We start from the raw sequence: 25391 nt of genomic DNA, 5'->3' as shown, positions 1-25391 counted from the left end.
AATGTACATGGCAGAGGGGCATTGCTGGCACATGATGGCATATATCACACTGAAACCTAAATCTAGACCAGTGATTCTCAACCTATTTACTATTGTGGGCCACACGTGTTATGTGGGCCACATCCACATAATACACTACCTGCAAGGCCCTGAGGATGTCACATGGGCCGCAGCAGATCTAGAGTAATACCCTGCTTTGTTTGGAAACTCAATCCTGGCAGGAAATCCTTGGCCTTTTTAGAGTCCAGGACCACCCCAATAAATTCTATTCTCTATACAGCAGTCAGCAGAGATTTCTCCATATAGATTAGGAACCCAGCACATCTAAGTTGGACTCTATGGTGGCCAAGCTGGATGATACCCGAGCCCTGGACTGGTCTCTTACTAGCCAGTAGTCTAGGTAAGAGAATATGTGGACTCCTGACTTTTCCAGAACACCACTGCCACATGCTTCATTAACACAAGAGGATCTGCTCACAGGTCAAAGGGCAGTATTGTGAATTGGTAGTGGGAGTTGTTGACCACAAATCTGAGGAATTTTTGGTGGCTCTGGTGAATTGCCACATAAAAACAAGCCAAGGGCAGCATACCAGTCCCTGGCATCTAGGGAAGGGATAAAAGAAGCTAGAGTGACCATTCAAAATTTTCTTTTCTTTAGGAACTTGTTCAGCAGTCTTAGATCTAAAATAGGCCTGAGACTCTCCCTTCACTTTTGGGATTAGGAAGCATTGGAAATAAAACCTCTTCCCCCTGAGCAAGATGGAAACTACTTCTGTGGTCCACATGAGAAGGAGATTGGACTTCCTGAAGTAGCACATTCTCGTGAAAGTGGGCCATGAAGAGGGATAAGGAAAGGGGGTGGGAAAGAGGGATAGAAACAAATTGAATGGTGTATCCCAGTTCCACCGTGTTTAGGACCCATTGATCCATGGTGATGCAGGACCAAGAAATTAGGAAGTGGGACAGGCAAGTCACAAATAGCAGGGTGAAGAAAGATGGTACTCTTAGGAGTGGTAGGCTGTCCTCAACCTACAGGTTAAAACGTTTGTTTAGGGGGCCCAGCTTGTCCAGATGAACCAAAAACTGCAGAAAAAGCTGGGGGGGGAGCTTCTTGTAACTTGTGCCCCCATTTCTGGACAGGTCCTGCATACAAGACATGAAAGACAGAAACCCCATTAGGACTGCTGCAGGCAGAGCAACTTTCTTTTATGTCGCTGGTATATAAAACCCCAGAGACTTAAGGGTCACCCCTCAATCCTTAAGAATATGTAGCTTCTCATTAGTCTTTTCAGAAAAGAGTGGTGGGGCTTCAAATGGGAGGCCTTGGATAGTTTGTTGAACCTCTGGGGGAAAACCTGATGATTGTAGCCAAGAGGAGTGTTGCATAGTTTTTGTGGAAGCCATAGGTCAAACTGCAGACTTATCTGCAAAGTCATTATGGTAAAGGGGAGCAAGCTAGCTGCCAGAACAATCAACTCTTGCATTACCTCATCCAGAAGCCTGTCCTTAAATTTCAAGATATTATCCCACAGGCTAAAAACATACCAACACAGCAGAGCCCGCTGGTTCACAATTTTAAGCTGTAAACCTCCTGTGGAATAAAGCTTCCTTCTGAATAAAGTCCAGCTTCTTTGTTTCTTTCCCTTTCAGCGTTGAGGCCCAGTGTCCCTGGCTTTCTTTTTCATTAACAGCAGAGGCTACCAGGGAGCCTGGAAAAGGATGGTTATAGAAATGTTCAAACCCCTGTAATATTGTCTCTCTACCCTTTTTGCAATGGGAGGAAGGGAAGGCAGGGTCTGCTATACACCCTGAAAGGCTCCAGAATAGCCTCATTAATAAGGAGAGCTATCCTAGAGGGGCCCACTCAGGCCAAAACGTCCACCAGCCTCTATGACTTTCCTGTACCTCTGTTGGTTGATATCTAGAGTTGCAGCCACCTTCCTCAACATCCGGATGAGCTCTATAATTATCAGGAGGGGGACAAGCAGACTCTTATCACCACCTCATCAGGCGACGAAGATGAAGAGGCCACAGGTTGAGATGGAGCCTCTTCCAATTCCCTCCACAGAAGAATCTATGAATGAACTTCCCCGTGCACAGTACAAGTTCCAGTATCGGGCGTGGGAAGACAGTGATGCTCCAGAGGCCTAGCCGAAGTAGAAGGGAGAGGAGATGCTCTAGATCAGCATTTCTCAAACTGGGGTCCGTAGACCCCCTACTCCAGGGGGTCTGCGGGCCCTGATAATCAACTCCTCCTCCTCCCTCCCTGCATAGCAGGAGCCCGGGGCTAAGGCAGGTTCCCTACCTGCCCAGGTTCCACGTGACTCCCAGAAGCAGCCACCAGATCCCTGGAGCCCCTAGACACATGAGCAGCCAGGGAGGCTCTGCACGCTGCCCTTGCCCAAGTGCCAGTTCCGCAGCTCCCATTGGTAGGGAACCATGACCAATGGGAGCTGCGGGGGCGATGCCTGTGAACGCGGGGGCAGCTCACAGAGCCTCACTTGGCTTCCCATGCACCTAGGGGCCGCTTCCTGGGAGCAGCAGTAAGTTCCGCTGCGACACCGCACCCCAAACCCTTGCCTCAGCCCAGATTCCCTTCCCGCACCCAAACTCCCTCATGGAGCCCACACCCTACACCCCACCAGCACCCCAGCCCAGAGCCACCTCCTGCACCCCAAGTCCCTCATCCCCACTCCACCCCAGAGCTCGCACCCGCAACCAGAGCCCTCACCTTCCTCCCACACCCCAACCCCCTGCCCCAGCCCTGAGCCTCCTCTTGCACCCCAACCCCCTGCCCCAGCCTGGTGAAAGTGAGTGAGGGTGGGGAAGAGAGTGAGTGACAGAGGGAGGGGGGTTGGAGTGAGGGGGGGCCTCAGAGAAGGAACAAGTCAGGGGGTCCCTGAAAAATTTTAAATCAAAACAGGGGTCCTCAGGTTGTTAACATTTGAGAATTGCTGCTCTACATTGTGAAGAGAAGTCCCACGGATTCCAAAAGCGTCACTGATATGGAGGTGAGACCCAGTTATGCCCAGGTCACAGGTCTTTGGAATGCTGAGCTATGGCCAGTACCACAGTGGCCACGCTCCTCAGGGGGTTTGCTGAACATATCTGGGCTGAGATATGTAAGAGCCAATCTTGGAGTCCGATGAGGAGTTTGCTTCCTCTGACCAAGAGGAGCTGACCCTGATAATATGGGGAGATCGGTTCCAAGCCTGGAGATGGAGGCACCAGTGAGTTTGTTGCTGGCTTCTCTTGAAAGGTGCACTAACTATAGCTGCTGGCAGTACTGAACAATACATCAGGCTGGGGCTGGAAAAGTACTGGATGGGAGTCTTGAATAGCTGGGAAACTGGTACCAACAGATTTAACAATTCTCGATCTTCTTCATAAGCTTTGGGAGTAGACAGTACCAGAAAGAATACTGGCTCTACAGTACTGAAAAAGCTGTGCTGATGACAACGTGACTGGTACTTCAGAGACTGACGTAAAGGGGTCTGTCCTAGGCTCTGGAGTCAGCAACTCCCCTTGGCTTAAGAACTGTGCCTGAGAGTGCTTCCTGAGCACACCTGTGTCCTTGATTTCACTCGAGGGTCTCACCAAAGATTTCAAAGACTCTGGTACTGGTAGGAGACTTACATTGCTTCTTTGTCGGTATCAGTGATGAAGATCTGCCTCTTGACTCCATCAGATCAGGAGGAGCCCTCCTAAGTGATGCAGATGTGCTGAGTACTAGATTTGAGTAGGATGGCTCTATAGTGGACAGAGCGCAAACTCCCATCAGCAGATACTTGAGTCTGGCTGCACAGCCTTTCTTTTAGCAGGGTTTGAATCCTCTACAAATGTGACATTTGCAACTCACATGCACTTCCCTCAGACACTTAAGGCAGCTGGGGTGGGAGTCACTCATTGGCATAGACTTGTTACACAAGGAACAGGACTTGATGCCAGGAGAATGATCCAGTACTGGTAGCCAAACAGGAACCAATGAATCCACACTACTAAGTACTGATCTAAACTTAATCTTCTATCTAAAACTATGTACAAAAACTCTAAACTAACCTAAAACTAACAGAAGAGATAATATTTACGCTAAGGAAAGTAGAAAATTCCAAATGCAAGAATAGCAGCTCCAACAAACATCACAGGTGGAAGGAAGGAATTGAGGGAGGTCGGGGCAGCTCCACACTTTACTCCTGTGCACAGTGGCACGAAGTAGCAGAGGGTACTCATGCTGCCCTGGCAGGTATTGCTGAGGGGGAAATCTCTGACAACTGTGCTCAAGGCATGCACACACCTACAGTGGAACAGACATGGGCAATCACTAAAGGAACTTGCTTTTTGTCCCCTTCTGCCACCCCCCGCTTCACTACTGATTTAGGCCTTATGGCCACATTTTCTGTCATTTATCAATCCTGTCAGAAAACATCTTCATGGCCAGCCCAACTGCCTTCAGTTCTAATATTGGTGATGGGTCTCCTGAAGTGACCTCTTTCTATACATTTAGTGTCTGTTGCTAAAGCTATCACTTCTGTGGTGAAAAGATAATTTCATGGTTTATCCTACCCAGGAGCTAGAAAGTGCTTTCTCATTCTAATCCCAAGAATACAGCAAATGTTATCTTTGTCAAGCAGCTAACACTTCGTTTTCTACTTTACATAGTGAGGAGATAATTGTAGCGGGATTATATGGGTTTGTTGTAGGTGTAACATGAAGTATTTAAACACAGGTTACCTAACGAACTCATACCCAAAGCCCTCTGTTGTACATAAGTTAAGATTGCCATGTAGACAACATGCCTGACAAAAACCACAAAAGCAAGGAAATGAAGAGATAAGCCATCTAACAGTCCATATACTCTATTCCTTCACCCACAAACACACACAATATGTTTACTTATCTTACAGACACTGTGATTGTTCGAGATGTTGAAGTCAGTGTGGATCCCACTGTGACATTCTATAACTTGTGGGAGCGTGCTGTAACCCCCATATTACACATTTTCATATAATCATGATCTTACGTATGAAGCATGCCTTGTAAGGTATCGGGGGAAGGTTATGATCTACTAAAAGTCATTTCTCTATCCATGTATGTGTATCATTAATGCATATGAAGATGTGAGAATTGTGTAGTATGGTTGTCATTAAAACATACTGTATATTGGGGGAATCAGCCAGATATTAGCTCCCCAGAGGCAACAGCAAGAAAAGTAACCAACGCCCAGGCGGAGTGTCAAACAACCCATCAACAGCCATTGTCCAGCAAGGGAGCTACAATGCAATGACTCACCTGCATGAGGCCACACCAGGGGAATTGCTCAACCTTGCCTGGAGAGATTCAGTGCTCACCTGACTCTGAAGGGGGCGGTCAAAGCCAAGAGGGAGGAAAGGACATGATAAAAGGAAGAAACGTTTGCCATGCTCTTCCTCTCTCTTCCACTTACACCTACAGACACCACACCAAGTGACTGAAGCGCTGATCAAAGGGGAGAATCTGGCTGAAGAGCAACCAGCCAGCCTGTGATGAGAAGCATCTAAGTTTGTAAGGGCATTGAAAGTGTTATGATCAGCTTAAAATGTGTTTTGTTTTTATTTCATTTGACCAAATCCGACTTGTTATGCTTTGACTTATAATCACTTAAAATCTATCTTTATAGTTAATAAATCTATTTGTTTATTCTACCTGAACCAGTGTGTTTGGTTTGAAGCATGTCACAGACTCCCCTTGGGATAACAAGCCTGGTACATATCAATTTTGTTGATAAATTGACAAACTCATATATGCTTGCAGCGTCCAGCGGGCATAAATGGATACTTCAAGATGGAGGTTCCTAGGGTTGTGTCTGGGACCAGAGATATTGGCTAGTGTTATTCGGTTGCAAGTAGCTGGGAGCAGCTTACATACTAGAGACTGTGCATGAACAGCCCAGAAGTGGGGGTTCTCACAGCAGAGCAGGGTAAGGCTGGCTCCCAGAGTCAAGGATTGGGGTGACAGAGCAGATCACGGTCCAGATAACACCAGGGAGGAACATCACACCCACCTTAAGTGCACATGTGCCTCATGCCCACAAGACCAGATTCTTTAACTAGCAGTGTCTATCAGGGAGGATCTGCTGTAACAGTCTGCTCCTTTTCACTTGTCTTCAGTACCAAATGAGCTTTGGAGGATTTATCTTCCAATGCTTCCCTTTATTGTTTTATATGAGAGGATACCAAGAGGGTTTGCAGGGGGATTGGGTCAAAGGATATCAAGGTGGACAAGAATTATTTAGTCCTTAAAATTGTAAGTAAAGGATTGAAAGTTGTTCCAGAAAGTTTCAGCTTATGCTACAGCTGTCAGTAGATAGGACACCACATGTCGCTGGCAGAAAAATGGAACTCAGGGAGGGTTCTGGCTGCCCCACCTTTTATGCCCTTGCACTTGAACACACGGAGGCACAGGGCATATGCACAGCCCTGACAAACAGCTAGTGAAAAGAATCCAGTCTTGCGTGTATGAGGTGCATGCACATCTGCAGTGGGATCCACAATTGACTACAATAGCTTAAACTTGCCATTACCATAACTGCTGTAGACCAGAGATCCTGAAAAATAAATACTATGACCATTTATTTTAATAAAAGAGAAATTAGCTATAATGATTTGGAAAAAATCTGTCTGTGCTGAGCTTATGAATTGTTAGATATTGTCAACTCATTCTGTGTGTCTGTGTCAGACTGCAAGCTCCATTTTAAATGTGGAGCTTGTTGCATTTTCTGTTGTCCTTTTTTCTTCCAAGGGCTGGTGTCATAGGGCTAACAATGGAGGTTCATTAAACTTTGATAATCTATTTTCATGGAGCCCAACTGGACAAAGGTGACTACTTAGCTCAGGGAAAAGCAATTTTTCAAGTCTGGACACCTCGGGAGTGGTAACTGAGCAACTGATCACCTGGTGTTTGAGGCTGACCACAAGGCCATATGGCAAAGGTGACTAAATGTGATAAAAGGCCCGGGTCTGAGTGCAGCAGTTTTCTTCTCACCAGCCAGAACAGGAAGAGGAGCCTGTGCTGGAGCAGGAGTGTAGTCCACAGAGGGGATCTAGAACCCAAAAAGGACACTGATACAAATCCCAAAGAATGCTCAGTAGTGGTGAGGAAACTAAGATAGGGAAATGTATGTTTCTTATTTCCCTTAGATCTGTAGTTCTTTTGTGCTATCTTAAGTAAAGCGTAATTGTGTTTAGAATTATCTGAGATGCCTCTGTGTGTGTGTGTGTGTGTGTGTGTGTGTGTATGTGTTTGTTTGCTTCACCTATCTTATACCTTGGGGAGTTAAACTGTAAACAAAGACCACCCACAAGAGGAACTCCGGGAAAGGGAGTGGTCCCGGGAAGCCTGAGGGGTCAGCAATGGTCCTGGGGACCTAGGGCAGCTGGGACACGGGGCTCATTTCCATGAAGGGATGAAAGATAGCCTAGGCCTAGGAAATGCACCCATGGCCAAAAGACAGTACTGCAACCTATTGAGATTAAAAGATGCTTAAGAGCACCAGGGTGTAGTGTATTAGGTCCCAACACAAGATCCTGATGAGTATTCAGCAGAGGAAGTTCTAACAGGGCCATTTGTGATCCTGGTGATTTTGAATGACTTTATTTTTGGTTTCCCAATTTGAAAAGGGGCCTGATTTTCAGAAAGTGCCAAGTGCGTGTCCTCTGAAAATCAGGTCCTTTAAGTTGGGAAACCAAAACTTACGAGTCATTTTCAAAATCTTGGCGTCAAATCTCATTTAAAATACCCGTTAGAGTTCTGCTGCTATACTGAAGAGCTGGGTACAAGAGTTAATCAGAATATCACAAAGCTGTTTGAAAGTGCATTTTATATTTTGGACACAACTTTTAGAAAATACAACAAAAATGTTATTTACCAGGTATTTACAGATACCATTCTGGAGGATGTCAAAACACTGACTTCGTGAAGGTATAGTGGACAAGCTGTGACATACCACCTGTTTAAATGAAAGAAAACAAACAGTTATATTTATGAATTTAATACATATGTGACAGGTAAATATGGTATTTATTGCCCATACATCTGTGTGCAGACATATTAATACATGGGCATATGTGGATATACAACAGCGATCCCTCTTTAAGTGCTGATCCTTTTTAAAAATCGTAAAAGTAACCTTTAGTGTTACAAAAGAAACTGCCTGGGTCAGAAATCACCAAGTACAAATAAAACAGCAGAAAAAGATTTTTGGGGATGCAAGAAATACGTTATTAATGGACAGCTGACTGGAATGGGAGTCAGGAGACCTGGATTCTAATTCTCACCTCTGCCAACTATCTGTTATGTGACTTCGGGCAAGTCACTTTACCTCTCTGTGCCTGTCTCCCATCCCATACTTTGTCTGTCTTGTCTATTTAGATTGTAAACTCTTTGGAGGGACAACTGTTATACTAATTTAGATTAAACAAATGAGCAAAAGGTGTTAACATAACCCAGTCACTGTCCATCATTAATCAGTGTCAAACAAGGTTCGCGTTTTGATATGCAGAGAGCTCAGCCTACTTAATACCATGGCAAACGCATTATTAAAAATCTTTTTAACCTTTTATTAAAGATAAAAAAAAGAAAAACAGTTAAAGCTTTTGAAATGTGAAGTACTGAATAAGGCTTTCGTTTTAACATCCCTTATTCTCTTTCCCTTTAGCTGGAGAGTTTTTAGAAGGAAAACCCCCCCTTGTCTGACAGGCAGTATCGAAGATTGTAATAATTGTCCTTCTGGGGAAAAGAAGTTAGCCAAGAAGGGCTGGAGCCATTACTACTGCTGCTAAAGTCCAATCCTGGTTCATCCCAGGTGGTGTTTGGGATTCAGCTGGAGCTGCAGAGGTGGCAATATCATTTAGGTCCCTCATTCGGGTCCAGTCTTGTCAGGACATCTCTCAGGATCAGGATGAAGGCCTAGGGTCCCAGGACATGATGAGGGTGGCAGTCATGATGGTGAAGCTTGCTCCAGTAGCCAATTTTTCTCCCAATTTCTCTTTAAGAATCCATAAAAGGGAATGGTGGATGAAATAGCCCAGCCCCTTATTATTTTGTCCAGCAATACAGCCTAGTTTCCAACACACCAATTTTGATTCATAGATTTCTGGTTCCACACTTTTCTTTTTACCAAGCAAGCATGATCTTAAAACAGTCCTTGAGTTATATCAGCAGACCTTTCTGTTTGGACTAATTCAGTCTATCTCCACTTCACATCTTCCCCCACAAATATTTGTTTTTATAGGTTATTGTGCCATCTGACCTTTCACATACTTTTTAAGAGTTGAGCTCACAATGAGGGTGAATATGTAGGCCCCCCTTATCATAACACCACCCCTTTTTACGGTGCCTAGCACAATGGGGTCCAAATCTCAATTGGGATTTTAGGCGGCACTGTAATATAAATAACAAACAACTACTTTTTGCTAACTATAACATGCTACATTAATGAGGAAGTGAAATGACTTCTCCATCTGTCCTTTAAAAAACCAGATATCAGATAGGAAGATCAAAACCTCAAGCAAGGTATGACTAGCTGTCCCCAAATTGTACAAATGTCAACTAATAAAGCAGGGGAGATTCTTCTGGTCACACCCCCTTCTCCAGCTTGTTGCCAGCTGTTTCATTCCAAAACTGTGCAAAATCTCTTATAATATAATTTGTAATAATAAAGTCCATGCCAACCACTAAATTATGTACAACAGGCTAACTAACCCATAATCTGTAGATATAAAAGTTAAATTATCCCTTTGCGAAGAGAGAGGGTATAATTGTGGGAGACACTGGTAGCAGAAAGGAAGTTATTGGGTAAAAAAATTCTCATTCTGCAGCCCCATGTCTCCCATGATTTTGATATGTAGGGGAAGTAGCAAGCAACAAACAGAAGAAGGCAGGGATAAAGAAATAGAATGAGATGAAGAAAGTCTCCCCCCACATAAAAATTAACTACCAAAATGGCAAGCTTTTTCTGGAGCACTGTGTGCAGCACCTTCCTGCTGAAGGATTCCTCTGAAGAGGACAGAAAGTCCAACTCATAGTGTCTAATGAAGGAATTAATAGAGGACCATGTTGCTGCTCTGCAGATCCCTGCGAAGGACATGCAGGCTCTTTCCGCCTATGAAGTTATCAAAGACCCAGTGTGGTGTACTTTGATTCCATGCCTCTACAATGCATAATATGATTAATCTGACTAAAGACAGTTTGGATACACAGAGCCATTGACTCTTTGGGGTAAGGATATGAACATGAAACCCAATCTTCTTGTTGATGTGGTAGGCTGGATGGCAATCTTTAGTACTCTATGAACATCCAGATTATGTCACATCATCATTTCTGTAGAATGCCACGTCTCTGGATAGAACAACGGGAGGATGATCTCCTGCGAGGCATGAAAAATTGAGTTCTTCTTTAGCAAGAAAGATTCTGAAGTCCTTAACACTATATCTTGTCATCATGGAACACAGAACAAGGTTCCTGCATGGATAAAACTGCCACTCTAACACTCATCCAGCAGACGTGATAGCAATCAAGAAACAGGTTTTTATGGGTAGGTAGAATGGTGTGACCGACGTAAATGGTTCAGGTGGATGGTTAGGGGTTTTAGCACCAGAACTAGATCCATTTAAGAAAGACTGGTCTGACGACAAGTCTAGACAGTTTGACTGCTCTGGGAAATCTCAGTATTTGAAGATTCTCTGCCAAGGAACCCAGTACCCTGCGTATAAAGTGCAATTTATAGCCAACCCCTAGTGTGCTACAGATCTGGGCTACAGTCCTTTGTCCACACCGTCATGAAGAAAGTCCAGAGTATCTGGAATTCCAAGGTCCTTGGAGATTGTTTACTTGACACTACAAGCTAAACCTTGTCCAGAAGATAGAGTAGGCTTTTACTCTCCTTCAGACAGACTTCAAAACTAGAATCCCAATCACTCGTGAGGATAGTCAGATCACGATTAGTGCTTCCCTCTCAATAGCCATGTGGTCAGTTGTATACAGTCTGGGTCCAGATGGAGGATATGATCTTGATGAATATGTCTGGCCTCACATATAGATTCAAAGGAGGTTCTAATGCCGAGTTTACCACAGGCCAATGGTCAAGGGTTTCTTTGGCCAGTGTGGAGATCTTTGCTTTCTCTCTCCTTATCTTCTGGATCACCTTTCCTAGAAATGGAAGAGGAGAGAATAAGAACATAAGAACGGCTATACTGGATCAGACCAATGGTCCATCCAGCCCACTATCCTATCCTCAAACAGCGGCCAATGCCAGGTGCTTCAGAGGGAATGAACAGAATAGGTAATCATCAAGTAATATATCCCATCATCGATTCCCAGCTTCTGGCAAACAAGGTAAGGGACACTTCAGAGTATGGTTTTGCATCACTGCTCATCTGGGCTGATAGCCATTGACGGACCTATTCTCCATGAATGTATCTAGTTCTTTTTTTGAACCCTATTATAGTCTTGGCTTTCACAACATCCTCTGGCAGAGTTCCACAGGTCGACTGTGCGCTGTGTGAAGATATACTTCTTTTTGTTTGTTTTAAATCTGCTGCCTATTAATTTCATTTGGTGACCCCTTAATTCTTGTGTTATGAAAAAGAATAAACACTTCCTTATTTACTTTCTCCACAGCAGTCATGATTTTATAGACCTCAATCATATCCTCCCTTAGTTGTCTCTTTTCCAAGCTGAAAAGTCACAGTTTTACTAATCTCTCCTCAGATGGAAGCTGTTCCATACCCCTAATCATTTTGGTTGCCCTTATCTTTTTTGAGATGGGGCAAAGGTACAGAGATATTAGAATTGGAAACCAGATCTGCACACAGTATTAAGATGTGGACACACCATGGATTTATATAGAGGCAATATGATATTTTCTGTCTTATTATCTATCCCTTTCCTAACGATTCTCAATATTCTGTTCACTTTTTTGACTGCCGCTGCATGTTGAGTGGATGTTTTCAGAGAGCTATCCACAATGACTCCAAGATTTCTTTCTTGAGCGGTAACAGCTAATTTAGACCCCATCGTTTTATATGTATAGTTGGGATTACGTTTTCCAATGTGCATTACTTTGCATTTATCAACACTGAATTTCATCTACCATTTTGTTGCCCAGTCACCCAGTTTTGTGAGATCCCTTTGTAACTCTTCACAGTCTGCTTTGGACTTAACTATCTTGAATAGGTTTGTGTCATCTGCAAATTTTACCACCTCACTGTTTTACCCCCTTTTCCGGCTCATTTATGAATATGTTGAATATGACTGGTCCCAGTACAGACCCCTGGGGGACATCACTATTTACCCTCTCCATTCTGAAAACTGAACATTTATTCCTACCCTTTGTTTCCTACCTTTTAACCAGTTACTGATCCATGCGAGGAATCTCCTTCTTATCCCATGACTGCTTACTTTGCGTAAGAGCCTTTGGTGAGGGATCTTGTCAAAGGTTTTCTGAAAATCTATGTACACTATATCCACTGGATCCCCCGTCCACATGCTTGTTGACCCCCTCAAAAAATTCTAGTAGATTGCTGATGCACGATTTCCCTTTTCAAAAACCAGGTTGACTCTTCTCCAATAAATTGTGTTCATCTATGTGTCCGATAATTCTGTTCTTTACTATAGTTTCAATCAATTTCCCTGGTACTGAAGTTAGGCTTACCAGTCTGTAATTACCAGGATCGCCTCTGGAGCAACACATTAACTATCCTCCAGTCATCTGGCACAGAAGCTGATTTAAAGGATAGGTTACATACCACAGTTAGTAGTTCTGCAATTTCACATTTGGGTGAATACCATCTGGTTCTGGTGACTTATTACTGTTTAGTTTATCAATTTGTTCCAAAACCTCCTCTAATGACACCTCAATTTGGGACAGTTCCTCAGATTTGTCACCTAAAAAGAATGGCTTAGGTTTGGGAATCTTCCTTACATCCTCAGCCATGAAGACCAGATGCAAAAAATTCATTTAGTTTCTCCACAATGGCCGTATCTTCTTTAAGTGCTCCTTTAGCATCTTGATTGTCCAGTGGCCCCACTGGTTATTTTGCAGGCTTCCTACTTCTGATGTACTCAATTTTTTTTTTGCTGTTACTTATTGAGTCTTTGGCTAGCCGTTCTTCAAATTCTCTTTTGGCCTTCCTAATTATATTTTTACACGTCATTTGCCAGAGGAGGAGACATGGCTAGCAGAGATTGCACTACAGCTTTGAACTGCCCCCAGAAACTGCAGAAAAGAGGGAAATAGCCCATATGTACCAGAATTGTGGGAGATGCTGGGCTGCAGAAATTATCTCAACTTATTGCTAAGCAACTCTGATCCCGTCAGATCTTGCAAGTTGAACAGTATCAGAGTAGGTAAGGTCAGTACTTGGATGAAAGAAATTCAAGGAACACGTAAGTGTTTCAGCAAGCAGTGCTGATACAATAGGAAACATTTTTCCCACAGTATCAAAAATAAACCAATGCCCTATTATGCTGCTGGGGCTGCATACTACTCGAAGTATTGTCTTTTGGAGAACACAATGCTGAGGTCTATCACTTCTGGTTAGGTATAATTCCATGGCATTTTCAAAACCATACAAGCTGTTAATGATGGTATCCTGGCCAAATTCTCACGTGATTTTTCCAGATATTTCAACCTGTCTAAGTTGCCCCCACGGCATCAAATAGATATTGTATTCATCTTCATTTCCAATCCTGTAATGTGGCTGTGTACTATTAAACTATTATTACACTTAATCCCAGATATGGTTGCATTTCAGTGGTAGGTAAAGTGGTTGTAATGTATGCAGTTTGTATGTTAATGAAAAATTGGTGAAGTGCTTTGGGATCTTTCAAGATGAAAGGTACATTATAAATTCATATACTAGCCCAGGAGAGAGACTGGAGCATAACCAATTGAACCTATTGATTATCTTGTAACAGAAACAAAGTCCTAACACAAACCGATATTTCAAAACACTACAAGCACCTACAGTCAATAGAGGGCACCACTTAAGACAGAAAAGATTGTAAGCAGTAAGATAGCACTATCATTTAAATAATACTACTGAGGTTCTTCCTGACCTCCCCACTAAGTACCCCCATACATGATGACCCTCAATTTCTTGTTTCCTTGTTACTACATGCAGAGGTATCAAGACGACCCCAAAATCAGAGCTCAGATTAACCAAATAAAACATACATACGTGATGGACCTATTAATTAAAAACATTAATCTCACTGAATCAAAGATACCTAGTTACTTCTTGCCCAAAAAACTACTTTGTGGAACCTGCTATAGTTATAGTGAGTTCAGAGCAGGCTCACACAATTACCATTCTGCCGTCACTATCCACTGAAAAGCCAACAGGCATAAGAGAGATTTGACCTGCTCCTTATGTTGGCCCATAAAAGTTCTCAACCTGATCCTCAAGAGGTGTTTGTTTTATCCAAACAAAAATGAACAAGATCCATAATGGGCCCATGTCTCTAAGGTCTGTGAACCAGTGTCTGTTCATAGTTTTAAATAGCCACCCCCATGTCAAACAAAAACATAAATAATCCAAAATACCGAAAGCCAAATTCCAAGCTTTCTCTGTTGAAGTTCTTACTTGGAAGCACCCTGGCTGATCATTCAGCTTCCTCTCCAGCTACACCCATGCAAGGTCAACAGCTAAGCTTCGAAGGATGACATTTTTATTGGTGAATGTCAGTAAATGTCCATTTCACACACCCACCCACACACACAATGAAAAATATTTATATCAATAAAAACTGAAAATTACAGATAGGCAAAGAAAGAAAAATTACTGCTTGAGCACTCATGTTTCATTTCAAGATATTTACCTTGTATATTTTGACATGTGATGTTGACAATTGTGTTTTAAGGATTATAAAGCTTTAACTTTTTGAATTTCATCATCTACTGTCATTAAATAATTGTCTGACCTCCCACATTGTCTGCTCTTATACATTCCCCCACTGTGAAAATTTAATTTTTAAAAATAGAAAAAATGCTTAAAAATAAACAATGATATTACTAAAAAAAATTAAAGTTGACTTTTGCCAAGCCTATCAACATATTATTAAAGACCTAACTGGCAAGCTAACAAGGCCCACTGCCAAACAAACCCTACTTCTTAAACCCAGCAGGTCCTGGATGAACCACTTGGTGAAAATAAAGATCTGAGCTTCTCTCCTGGCACCAGCTTAGAGAGAGGGTGTTGTCAGACCAGAAAGGTATTTTCACTGAACCCCAAACTGACAGAATATCTCCCACCACAAATTTAGTTCTTTCCAGCCAACGATGGAAAAACCCAGAGCTGCAAGTTAACAGCAACATAATGCTGAATAGTAGGGTGTTTAATTACCAGTGCTATGTTGTTCTCTAGAAGTTATTTTTTTCCAATTCTCTTTGAATCCTCCTTACCTTCAACCAAAACAAACATTCTGTGTGTCCAATTCTATTTTCATATTTCTAAAGCAATAATGGAAATTATTTTCATTAATATAAATTAAATCTTGTTTGAAATGTCTGTCCAATAATAAATGTCTGTTATAAAAGTGAAACTCAAATTTGGTTAGACATGGAAATGAAAAGCAAAGAAAACTTAATTATCACTTCAAAATTAGTATATTTTCTTACAATTTATTTTCCTTAGGCAAGGGTTTGCATAGTGTTTAATTTCCATGCTAGAATGTCACAGTAGAATCATTATTATACATTTAATTAGCATTTATCACATTTTTAGCACACTCATAACAAATTGCCCTTGGACCAAAGACAGAGCAATTTTGTTTCAGAATATTATAGAAGTGAATGGACACAGAAAAAAGTATGTACATTTTAAACTGGTATCAAAATTAAGCTTCAAGAAAAGCATTTTGTTGTGAGTTAACTTTTTATTTTGATCAAATGCCCACCTGAATAAATTAAGCCAAAGCTATACAGAAGGATGATTTTAAATATTGGAAATAACCATAAGCACAATGGAGGATACACAAAGCATTCAATGGCATATTTTCAAACCAATGCTCAACATTCTAGCAGCTTGACTACCTCTTATGTTAACAAGAGCCACATAATTAAAATATCACATTCTGAAAACTCACTATTGCTGCTGCAGGCTGGTGAGTCCCTCATCCCCCATTGTGGACTGTCTTCCACTTCTAGTCTGCTACTACCAGAGAGCAAGGAAGCCAAATAATAGGAAGTGAAAAAAAAGAAGAGCAGGAAAGGTAGCCCCAAGAGCAGTCCCTGCAGTCTGGAGGTCAGAACCATAGGGGAAACCTCTCCATTAGAAGACATAGAGAGGTAGCTGGCTGGACCCCAAAACTCAGGGCAGAAATTCAGGATGATCCTGACAATATCGAGACTGTTAGCTAGTGAGAACTGATATTCTGTATTCCAGAATGCTGGCCATGTACAATTCAATTATCGCTCCTTTGCACTTCAGACCTTGAATGAAGGGGCAAATTGTATGTCCATCTGCTCTGGCTGATTAAGTGCACTTTTCTACCACCAAGCAGTTGCATGCACTACTTTGCAGCCTGAATTCCCCCTACTCCAATGTGAAAAACCTGTCTTTCATAACTGCAGACCGAACCAGGGAGACTGCTGGCAGATCTTATCATCCTGTATAAAGTACTTCATGTGTGAGAAGCTGAACCTCCAAAGACAAAGATAGGAGAAAGAGAGAGAGAGAGAACTCAGACTGAAATAAGCTCAGTCTCATTCTGAGCCCTTCTGGCTAGAAGGGACACAGTGAAAAGATGAGCTGGGAGGAGAGTTTTTAACTTTTTGTAGTTATTTATTTATTTAGTAGCTAAAAAATTACTAAGTACTGGCCATAATACAACAGATTTCTGACTCAAAAAGCATACAATCTAAGGGTTCTGTCCTGCAAACACTTATGCCTGTGACCAATTTTATTCTTGTGAGTTAGTCCCACTGACTTCAAAATGATTACCTATATAAGTAAAGTTACTCAAATCCAACTTGGTAGGATCAGGCTCTAAACACTCAATATACACACAAAGGGGAGGAGATAAGGGGATGGAGAAGCACGCTTTTTTTTTTTTAAGTTTTACATTATTTACATTTTATTATTTGTATTCAATATACCATGTATTTTTGTTCAGCATTTCCCCAGTTTTTAACCACTGATATAAGTGAAAGACTTAAAATTAGCTACGGGTTAATAATACAAATTACTATTTTATTCATTTCCTATTATTTTAAACCCTCCCATTTTCTTCTTATCCTTTCCTTTCTTTCACTCCATTCGAAGGCCCTACAACCCAAACATTTCCTCCCCCATTTACAAGTGACTCATCCGACCTTTGACATGAAACCCACTTGAATTGTGGCAGCTCATCATTATTCCAATTCCCTTGAGCTCTTCAGAACATCCAACATCCAGAACATCCCTCACCTTTTCTTTTACTCCACTTCCACCCCTCAAAGGAAATTATGTACCAGTAACTCCTTTCTGGAAGTCAGCATATTATTTCAATCTTAAATATACTGCAGAGTTTTTCTCTTCAGAGAAATAAAGATATGCACATCTTTCTCCCACCCCGACACACACATGTGAGCATGCAGAGAGAGTACACAAATATGAAGAAAAAGCAGTGGACCAAATTCTTCACTGTCCACTAAATGGAGTCACACCAGAAGAGAATTTAGCTCAATGTATTCTTTATACAAATAAAAACTAAAGTTGAATGTGGGATAGAATAAGGCAAGGAGAGAAATTATTTTATTATAAAACAGAATAAAAAACACAAAGACTTCAGGAACTAAACCAATAGTTATTTTCAATTTATGGTAACATCCTTTTCAAATATTGATAACTAAATGGGACAGGCTATAGTGCTCTTAATTCCCAAGATACTATGTGAGGTGACTGTGTTGCAAGCAGAACTCTATCCAGTATCACGTTTCTGCAGAGTGAAGAAAATGAAAAATTTTCAGATGATGGGGCAGGCAATGAAGCTTGCCTTCTAACACTAAGCCAGCATCCCCCGGAGCACCATACCTTACCAGACAATGTACTCTCCTGTCAGGTGCTGCTTCCTCTCTCTGAAGTAAACAGATTTGACAGGGCAATATTAACAGTGGTCTAAGTTGTTGGAGAAGCTGCTTACAACAAGAGATCTTTATTGTTATGGCTTGGCTAAGCTCACAGAGCATGATATGAAAAACATTCCGGATTCAATTCCTCCAGAAAAAGCATCCACAGAGCAGAGTTTAAAAAAACAACAAAAAACCCCACACCTAGACAGAAAGAGGGCACAGGATAAATGCAGTCTGCAGGAGCAGATTATTCAGAATGGGAATAAGAAGGAAAAATGGTGGGGCTGAAATTACAGTCCAATATATTAGAAAAGAAGAACAGCAATGTGATTTAGAGTTACAAATTACTGAAAAAAATACATGCACAGTGTGACACACATTTACACACTACATTGTAATGTACATCTAAGGATTTAGAGTAATTCTAAAACACTGTTAAGGTCCAGCTTATACTAAAAATTAGAACTATGTAACCAACCATGAGTTAGGGGACAAATGTAGAAAGGCTTCCTGGCCTAACTGTATGACACATAAGGTCTATGTTAGAACATCTTTATTTTTTTTAGCGATGAACATTTTATTTTTTCTAAGCTACTTATAACCAGAAAGCAGGCTACACTTACTCTCTCTCTTGTGGCTGATGTGCCACCTGGAGGAAGGTGAAATCACACCCCAAATGACAGCACTGTTCTAGTTCTTTTTTCAGATCTCTCTCTATTAACAAAATTCAAAACCAAAACAACCCAAAACAGTCTCAGTGTCTCATGTTAGCCTTTCACTCACGGGGTTAATGGTCATTAAAGCTCTTCTTTCCAGAGCTCCCCAGCATAGACAAGGCTTCCCCACAACTAGTTCCTGCTCCCTGAAGCCGTCTCTCTTTCAAGCCTCACACATGACAGATGTAAACAGCCCCACTTCCTCACAGGTCGTCTTCTGATCCTGGGTCTCTCCCTCTGCCCTCTTTCCTAATAGGCAGGAAGACGCACACAATTTCCTAGATTCCTAAATTCATAGCACATGATAGGAGCACAAATGTGACTAAGGCTCCCAATTTCAAAGGATCATAACAGATGCCCTGGGACACGTGAATAAGCCCCAAAGCCCTGTTTTTCTTAGAAATAAAGAAGACGAAATCAGCATTTATATTTTCTTACAAAAAAGGAACACTAGAACAAATATAAAATATTTAATTCACTACATTTTTGAATGAGTGTTTTGTGTACTTTGAGGTTCCTCCTATTACTTATTTCTTTGGCTTTCATAGCCACAGCAAATTTTTTTTAAGATAAAAATGTTTATTTTATTTGTAAGCTTAAATTTTGGATATTTTACATAAAAATGAGAGGTTTATGTTAAAGATGTTTCTTAAAGAGGCTAAAATAAAAATACATTTTTATTTCTAATTCAAAACAGCTGACATGTATCAGCAACATTGTCAATTCATGTTTCATCACATTGCTTAACTGAGAGTTTATAGTAAGTTTTAAAAAACTATACCGACAAGGCTATATGGCAGAAATATAAGCAAACTCTGTTGTGGTATCACTCAGTGGTCACTGGTCAGTCAAGGGCCTTTGCTCTGCAAGTTGATTAGCAGACAGCCTTGGAAATTTCAGTTACTAACTTTCTGATCGGTCTGCAGTCCAGCAACTAACAACCCAGGTCAGATGGTGATCTGCCACATGAGAACAATCTCTCAACTCTAATTTTGAAATCTGGATTTGGAATGAGGTAAAGCATAGAAATCAAGATTTTGCAAGGATGTAAATCCAAAGGTACACTCCTTAAAATAGCAATGTACTTTTCCCATTCTACGTTACAATCTCAGTGATTCTTTATCACCCTTGCTTTATTACCTCTTCTAGACAGTATGTGATTCTTCAGTGCCCTCACTATTTTGGGTCTCATTCAGTGAGCAGTCCAACTATAGTTTCTATGGCCCTTTTTTATGGTAATATGATCAATTTTCCTTTTTTTTGCTCCCTCAATAAGTTTAGTCACATCAGTGTTCAGTTTCTGAACAGCTACCACATATTATTTTTTAAAGTTTGTCAACTTCAACCTCTGGATCCTGCAAAAGTATGGATCATGCAAAAGTATCTTATGCAATAAGTGTCTCCATTTTCTTCCATGATTTCTGGATTCAGTCTATTCACACTTTTGACACTGGATGGGTTCCCCCAAAGTTATGTCCTCTAAATTTACATTCTTTTTGCCTACTCCCTCCCACAGGTCATTAATGTACTGTATAGGACAGGAGTGTCCAAACAGCAGCTCACAAGCCACATGCGGCTCTTTTACACTTAAAGTGCAACTCGCTGAGCCCCGCCATGTCCTGCCCATTCTCCGCCTACCAGACTGGAGGGAGCTCGAGGATTCAGCCTCGCGAGTGGGCACGCTGGGGCTTGGGGCTTCAGCCCCATGCGGGGGGGAGGTGGGGCACCACCCTGAGGGGCAGGTTGTGTGTGTCTCTTGGCTCTCCAACTTCGAAAGATTATTGTATGCGGCTCAGAGGGTTAGTAAGTTTGGCCATGCCTGGTATAGGACAAACAAGACTGCTACTCTGGAATCCAGACTTTAAGAAGAATTAAAAAGTAGTAGATTGCATTTTTTCTAAAATTTTCGGAGGCCACAAAGTCAGACATCAAATTCATAGCAACAACAATTATCACATGCACATTGTTTCATTTGTTAAACTGCTCATTTCTGTTATTACTATTTCATTTGACACTGACAGGTCAATTCACTTACAGAGTAGTGGAACAGTATTACTGACATGCACATGACTATATGACCAGATAAAATGAATGAAAATGGAAGTTCTTCTTGCTTTAAGCTGCAACAGTTTATTCAGGAATCTCATCAGTTTTAGTAACAGGGGTACAATCTTAAATAATTGGCTTTAATAAGTGGCAGTGGTCATTGTAAGTGTTAGTTGCTCAATAAAATGGGCAAAGATTCCTGCATTTACATTTAATTTCTCATGACCAAGTATGAAGATTAATCTAAACATTTACACAAAATGGCATCTTTTTAAAAAAAAAACACTGGCTTTCTTCTATGTTGTTCCTTAAATTAATAAGTACATTGTTAAAACTTATTTGGCTTTGTACTTCTAGCATCCTAGGAGTATTTAATAATCCTTCTGTGCAGAAACATTGAAAACATTAGGGGGACCAAAACAGTTCCCAAAATGTGTTTTGTTATAAACCATCTATCCAATCTTCCACTTATTATTCATGACCACATGCAACCGAAGCTAATGGTTACACGATAATGCAGTCTAGTTCACTACCCAACCCCCAAATTATCTTTTTTCTTCACACAAGTGAGCCATTTATATGTGATAGGTTTCTCCTGCTAAATCTCAAGTATGTATATATTTAAATACTAGATTCTCTTTTTCATCTTATTTTTAATGAGTAATCTGTATCTCTGATTGCATCAATGGATGCCCGGCACCGTAAGCTAGTATCAGAAAGGCAAGATCTCCTTACACTGTATGACCAAGATGTCCAAACAGGTAAGGAGGATAAAAAGTGTCAGTCTGGGAGCATGTGTAATTCCATGGACAAGTTAATGATAGACAGGTAAGGGAAGTGTCATCTGAGGCATAAAAATCTACAGAATCATAATTTCAATGGTGTCACCCTCTCTGGCACAACAGTGGGGACTTACTGATCCCCTCAACAACTCCAGGTTCCCCAGTTGGTGGAAATGCTGATAATACAATATTGTCGGAAATAGGTCAAGTTGGGTATCATTCGAAAGCCCTTTCTCCTATCAACATAATGATACCAAACATGACAAACCTAGAACAATTATTTACTTATTTGAGAAAATGTTTACATATCAATTTTTTAAATTATACTTTAACACAGGCATGTCAAACATGCAGCCATCACAAAGCTAAATTATGGCCCTCAATTGACAGTACTGTGTTATCAATTAATGCTCATAACTAGGGCCCTACCAAATTCACAGCCATGAAAAACACATCACAGACCGTGAAATCTGGTATTTTGTGTGCTTTTACCCTATACTATACAGATTTCACAGGGGAGACCAGCATTTCTCAAACTGGGGGTCCTGACCCAAAAGGGAGTTGCAGAGGGGGTCACAAGGCTATTTTAGAGCGGTTGTAATATTGCCACCCTTGCTTCTGTGCTGCTTTCAGAGCTGAGTGCTTGGAGAGCAGCAGCTGTTGGCCAGATGCCCAGCTCTGAAGGCAGCCCCCCCCCAGCAGCAGCAGCATGGAAGTAAGGGTAGCAATACCATACCATGGCATCCTTACTTCTGTGCGGCTGCTGGCTCTGGCTCTGCCTTCGCAGTTGGCCTCCCTGCCAGCAGCTACCACTCTCCCACTGCCCAGCTCTGAAGGCAGTGCCGCCACTAGCAGCAGCGCAGAAATAAGGGTAGCAGTACCGCAAATCCCCCTACAATAACCTTGCAAACCCGCCCCCCCACACACACACACACAACTCCTTTTTGGGTCAGGACCCCTACAATTACACCACCATGAAATTTCAGATTTACATACGTGAAATCATGAAATTTACAATTTTTAAAATCCTGACTGTGAAATTGACCAAAGTGGACCGTGAATTTGGTAGCATAACATAACTGATTAATTTTTTTAATGTTTTAGATTACTTTAAATGGAAGAAGGAGTGCTTCAAGTTGATATACCATCATTGGCAAAAAAAAATAAGTGGTTCAGTGGTATTGATTATCAGCTTTGTGTATTATGCCAAAAGAGTTGTAATAAGGCACTAGTTAAGATATCAGCATCCAGCCAGAAATTACTGGAATCCATCTGCAAATGGTATGTACATAGTTACGTAACATACATTACATAACATAATTAATTACAATCCCAAATAATGTATTGCAAAATCCCTGTTTTCACTTTGGTCCTGATCATTTTTAGATGTCAATGGGGGAGATGAAGAGTACTGACTAGTAGCTTCATCTTTGGAGAATACCACCGCGGAGGACTTGGTTAAACACAATGCTCGGTGGCATATTGTATGCTATAAGAAGTGCACCCATAACCTGAATTTAGCATTGGAGAGGAAGTACATCTAGCATCAGGAAAAAGTTGAAGATTCTAGGACAAAGTGCCAGCTGTGAGTGAGACTTGCCCTATACTAGGTCCCATGGCATGTGGTTTGAGAAGAACCCCTTCTTCTCCTGCCGTATGGCAGAAATGTGGAGGCATCCATTAAGCATAGATTCAACATGTGAGATGGGTAAGAAACTGTATGAAGCAGTCACTCTTAGATGTCAGCTGAATAGATAATTTGGCTCACGACTTGTACGAAGCCTATAAAACCTAAAGAATTATCCAAAGCTCCATCAATTTATTGGCTCCAATGAAAAAGAACACACTAAAGCTGTGCTCAAACACAAAGAAGAAAGTCAGAGTGATGGTGGAAGAGACTATTACTGAGCCAACCACAGATGGGTTATATTGTTGGATCATCTCCTGATTGTGTCCATATCTCAGTGTGATGTTGGTCTATGTGAGACTCTGGGAAAGTACAAGTTCTCCATGGTACCATGATCGATGTTCAAATGCAATGAAACAATGCATACATGCAAGGCAAAAAAAAAAAAAAAAAAACAGATGCACATCTTTCATGGTCTTCCCAAGCCAGAACCTATTGACCAGCAGAGGCCTTTTAGCATAGCAATCAGAGACAGTAAAGTTGAGGTACAAGCTCTCAGAAAACCAGAAACTATTAACACTTGCCAAGGGTCAGCTGAACATTTCATTAGGAGGCTACAGAGAAAATAGCAGACCTATGACCAAGGCCGCCTTGTGTCCAATACATACACAGAGGAATCAACTGAAAATATTACCAGAAAGAAGAGATTCCGTGCTATTGCACCTGCCCAATTAATAACCATTGACTCCACATATATCTCCAGTTTCACAATGAAGAAGCTAGTGTCTCGTACTCACATGAAGGACAAGTTAACTGCATGCCCTGCAGCAAAAATATTCCATCATGCAAAGGATTCCTCAAAGAATTTAGTTGTCACATGGCGTAACGAATGCCACCTCACTCTGTTCAGTGGAATTTCTTCATAGTTCCTATGATGAGGCTAACACTGAAATTATCTTGCATGCCATCAATGCCATAGAGAAAGGTGCTACTAAACAAGACTTATTGTACAAGACACAGACGTTCTAGTTCTCTCTGTAAGATGCAACTGCAAGATTCTGTTTTTGTGCTTGCTGCTGGGGAACAATCATTGAACATCCCTCAGGATGTGTTCCTATCACTCAGACCATTAAAAGCCACCTCACTGCCAGGTTTCCATGCCTTTTCAGGATGTGACACTACCCAGAAAGCTGGCTAGAAAGACCAAAATTATCTTACTAGAAGGTATTTGATTCAGCCTCCGAAGACTGTCTCCTCGCTCTGAAGATGCTCAGAATGGCTGACACAGTCACTAAAGGAGTTCATAAATGCACTGGAGGCATTCACAAGCTGAGTTTACCATTTGAAGAGCAACATTATAACATCTGCAGAGCTACATTGATGTCTGTGTTCTTGATAGCAGGTATAAATGCACCCCTTGTAGGTAGCAGTTTTTCTGTCGGCCTGCTTCTAGGAAAACAAATTATCAGGCAACGGAATGGGGATGATCAAGCACATCCAGAACTACACCTTCCCCTATCAGGCATGGATGGGTCTTGGAAGATGTACTGATCACACCAGTTATATGTGAAATACTATGTGCTCCCAAATCAATCCTTCAGCTAAACAAATGTTCATGTGCGAAGACAAGATGCTTACTACCCTGCAAATATTCGGTCAGCAGCCTGCCTTGTATGGAGATGACAGTGATGATGAATTTGATGAAAATATGTTTTCAGTCGTATATACCCCAATATATGTTTTCAGTAGTATATAGCATGATCTCCTGTGATGTATTTAAAGGAAGAGTTTATCTTGGTAATGAATGGTACTGGAGCACACAGAATGATCTTGTCCCTATGGATGGAATAAGACACTTGTGCCAATAGTAGAGATATTTCAGAGACTTCTTGACAATGTTACTACAGCCAGATCAGAGGCCATCCAATGGAAGAATTGAGAGATCCCAAGTAGGGAGGAAAGGTCAAACTGCTGGTTCACATCTATATGCTGTTCTGAGGAACTCTGACAGCTTCGTGGTGACCTACCATCTTAGTTAGGGCTTGTGGCTCAATACTCAGACTCACGTAATTCTGTGCCAGGAGTGGACCCAGTGATAGGAAATCCTGCCTGCTGGAAAGATGGAGCAGAGA

The 25391-nt window shown here is 41.5% G+C and overlaps 1 protein-coding gene across 11 annotated transcripts in view; it reads right to left on the bottom strand.

Moving 5' to 3' along the window:
* TEX10 (testis expressed 10) overlaps nucleotides 1-25391 on the bottom strand; it is a 124015-nt gene that overhangs the window by 21209 nt on the left and 77415 nt on the right. For 7 of the 11 annotated variants that reach the window (XM_043508529.1, XM_038388554.2, XM_043508531.1 and 4 more), the window contains exon 12: nucleotides 7904-7984. In XM_043508529.1, coding sequence (XP_043364464.1) covers nucleotides 7904-7984 — 81 coding nt within the window. Of the gene's footprint in view, nucleotides 1-73; nucleotides 1144-7188; nucleotides 7622-7780; nucleotides 7985-9973; nucleotides 11185-19589; nucleotides 19804-25391 lie in introns of those variants that run through there. The other 4 variants (XM_038388558.2, XM_043508532.1, XR_006279129.1 and 1 more) reach the window with 4 other exon arrangements.

This window comes from Dermochelys coriacea, chromosome 2 (assembly GCF_009764565.3).
Source record: "Dermochelys coriacea isolate rDerCor1 chromosome 2, rDerCor1.pri.v4, whole genome shotgun sequence".
Taxonomy (NCBI): domain Eukaryota; kingdom Metazoa; phylum Chordata; order Testudines; family Dermochelyidae; genus Dermochelys; species Dermochelys coriacea.
The sequence above is the reverse complement of the archived record's forward strand: the minus strand, read 5'-3'. Positions and strand labels throughout refer to the sequence as shown.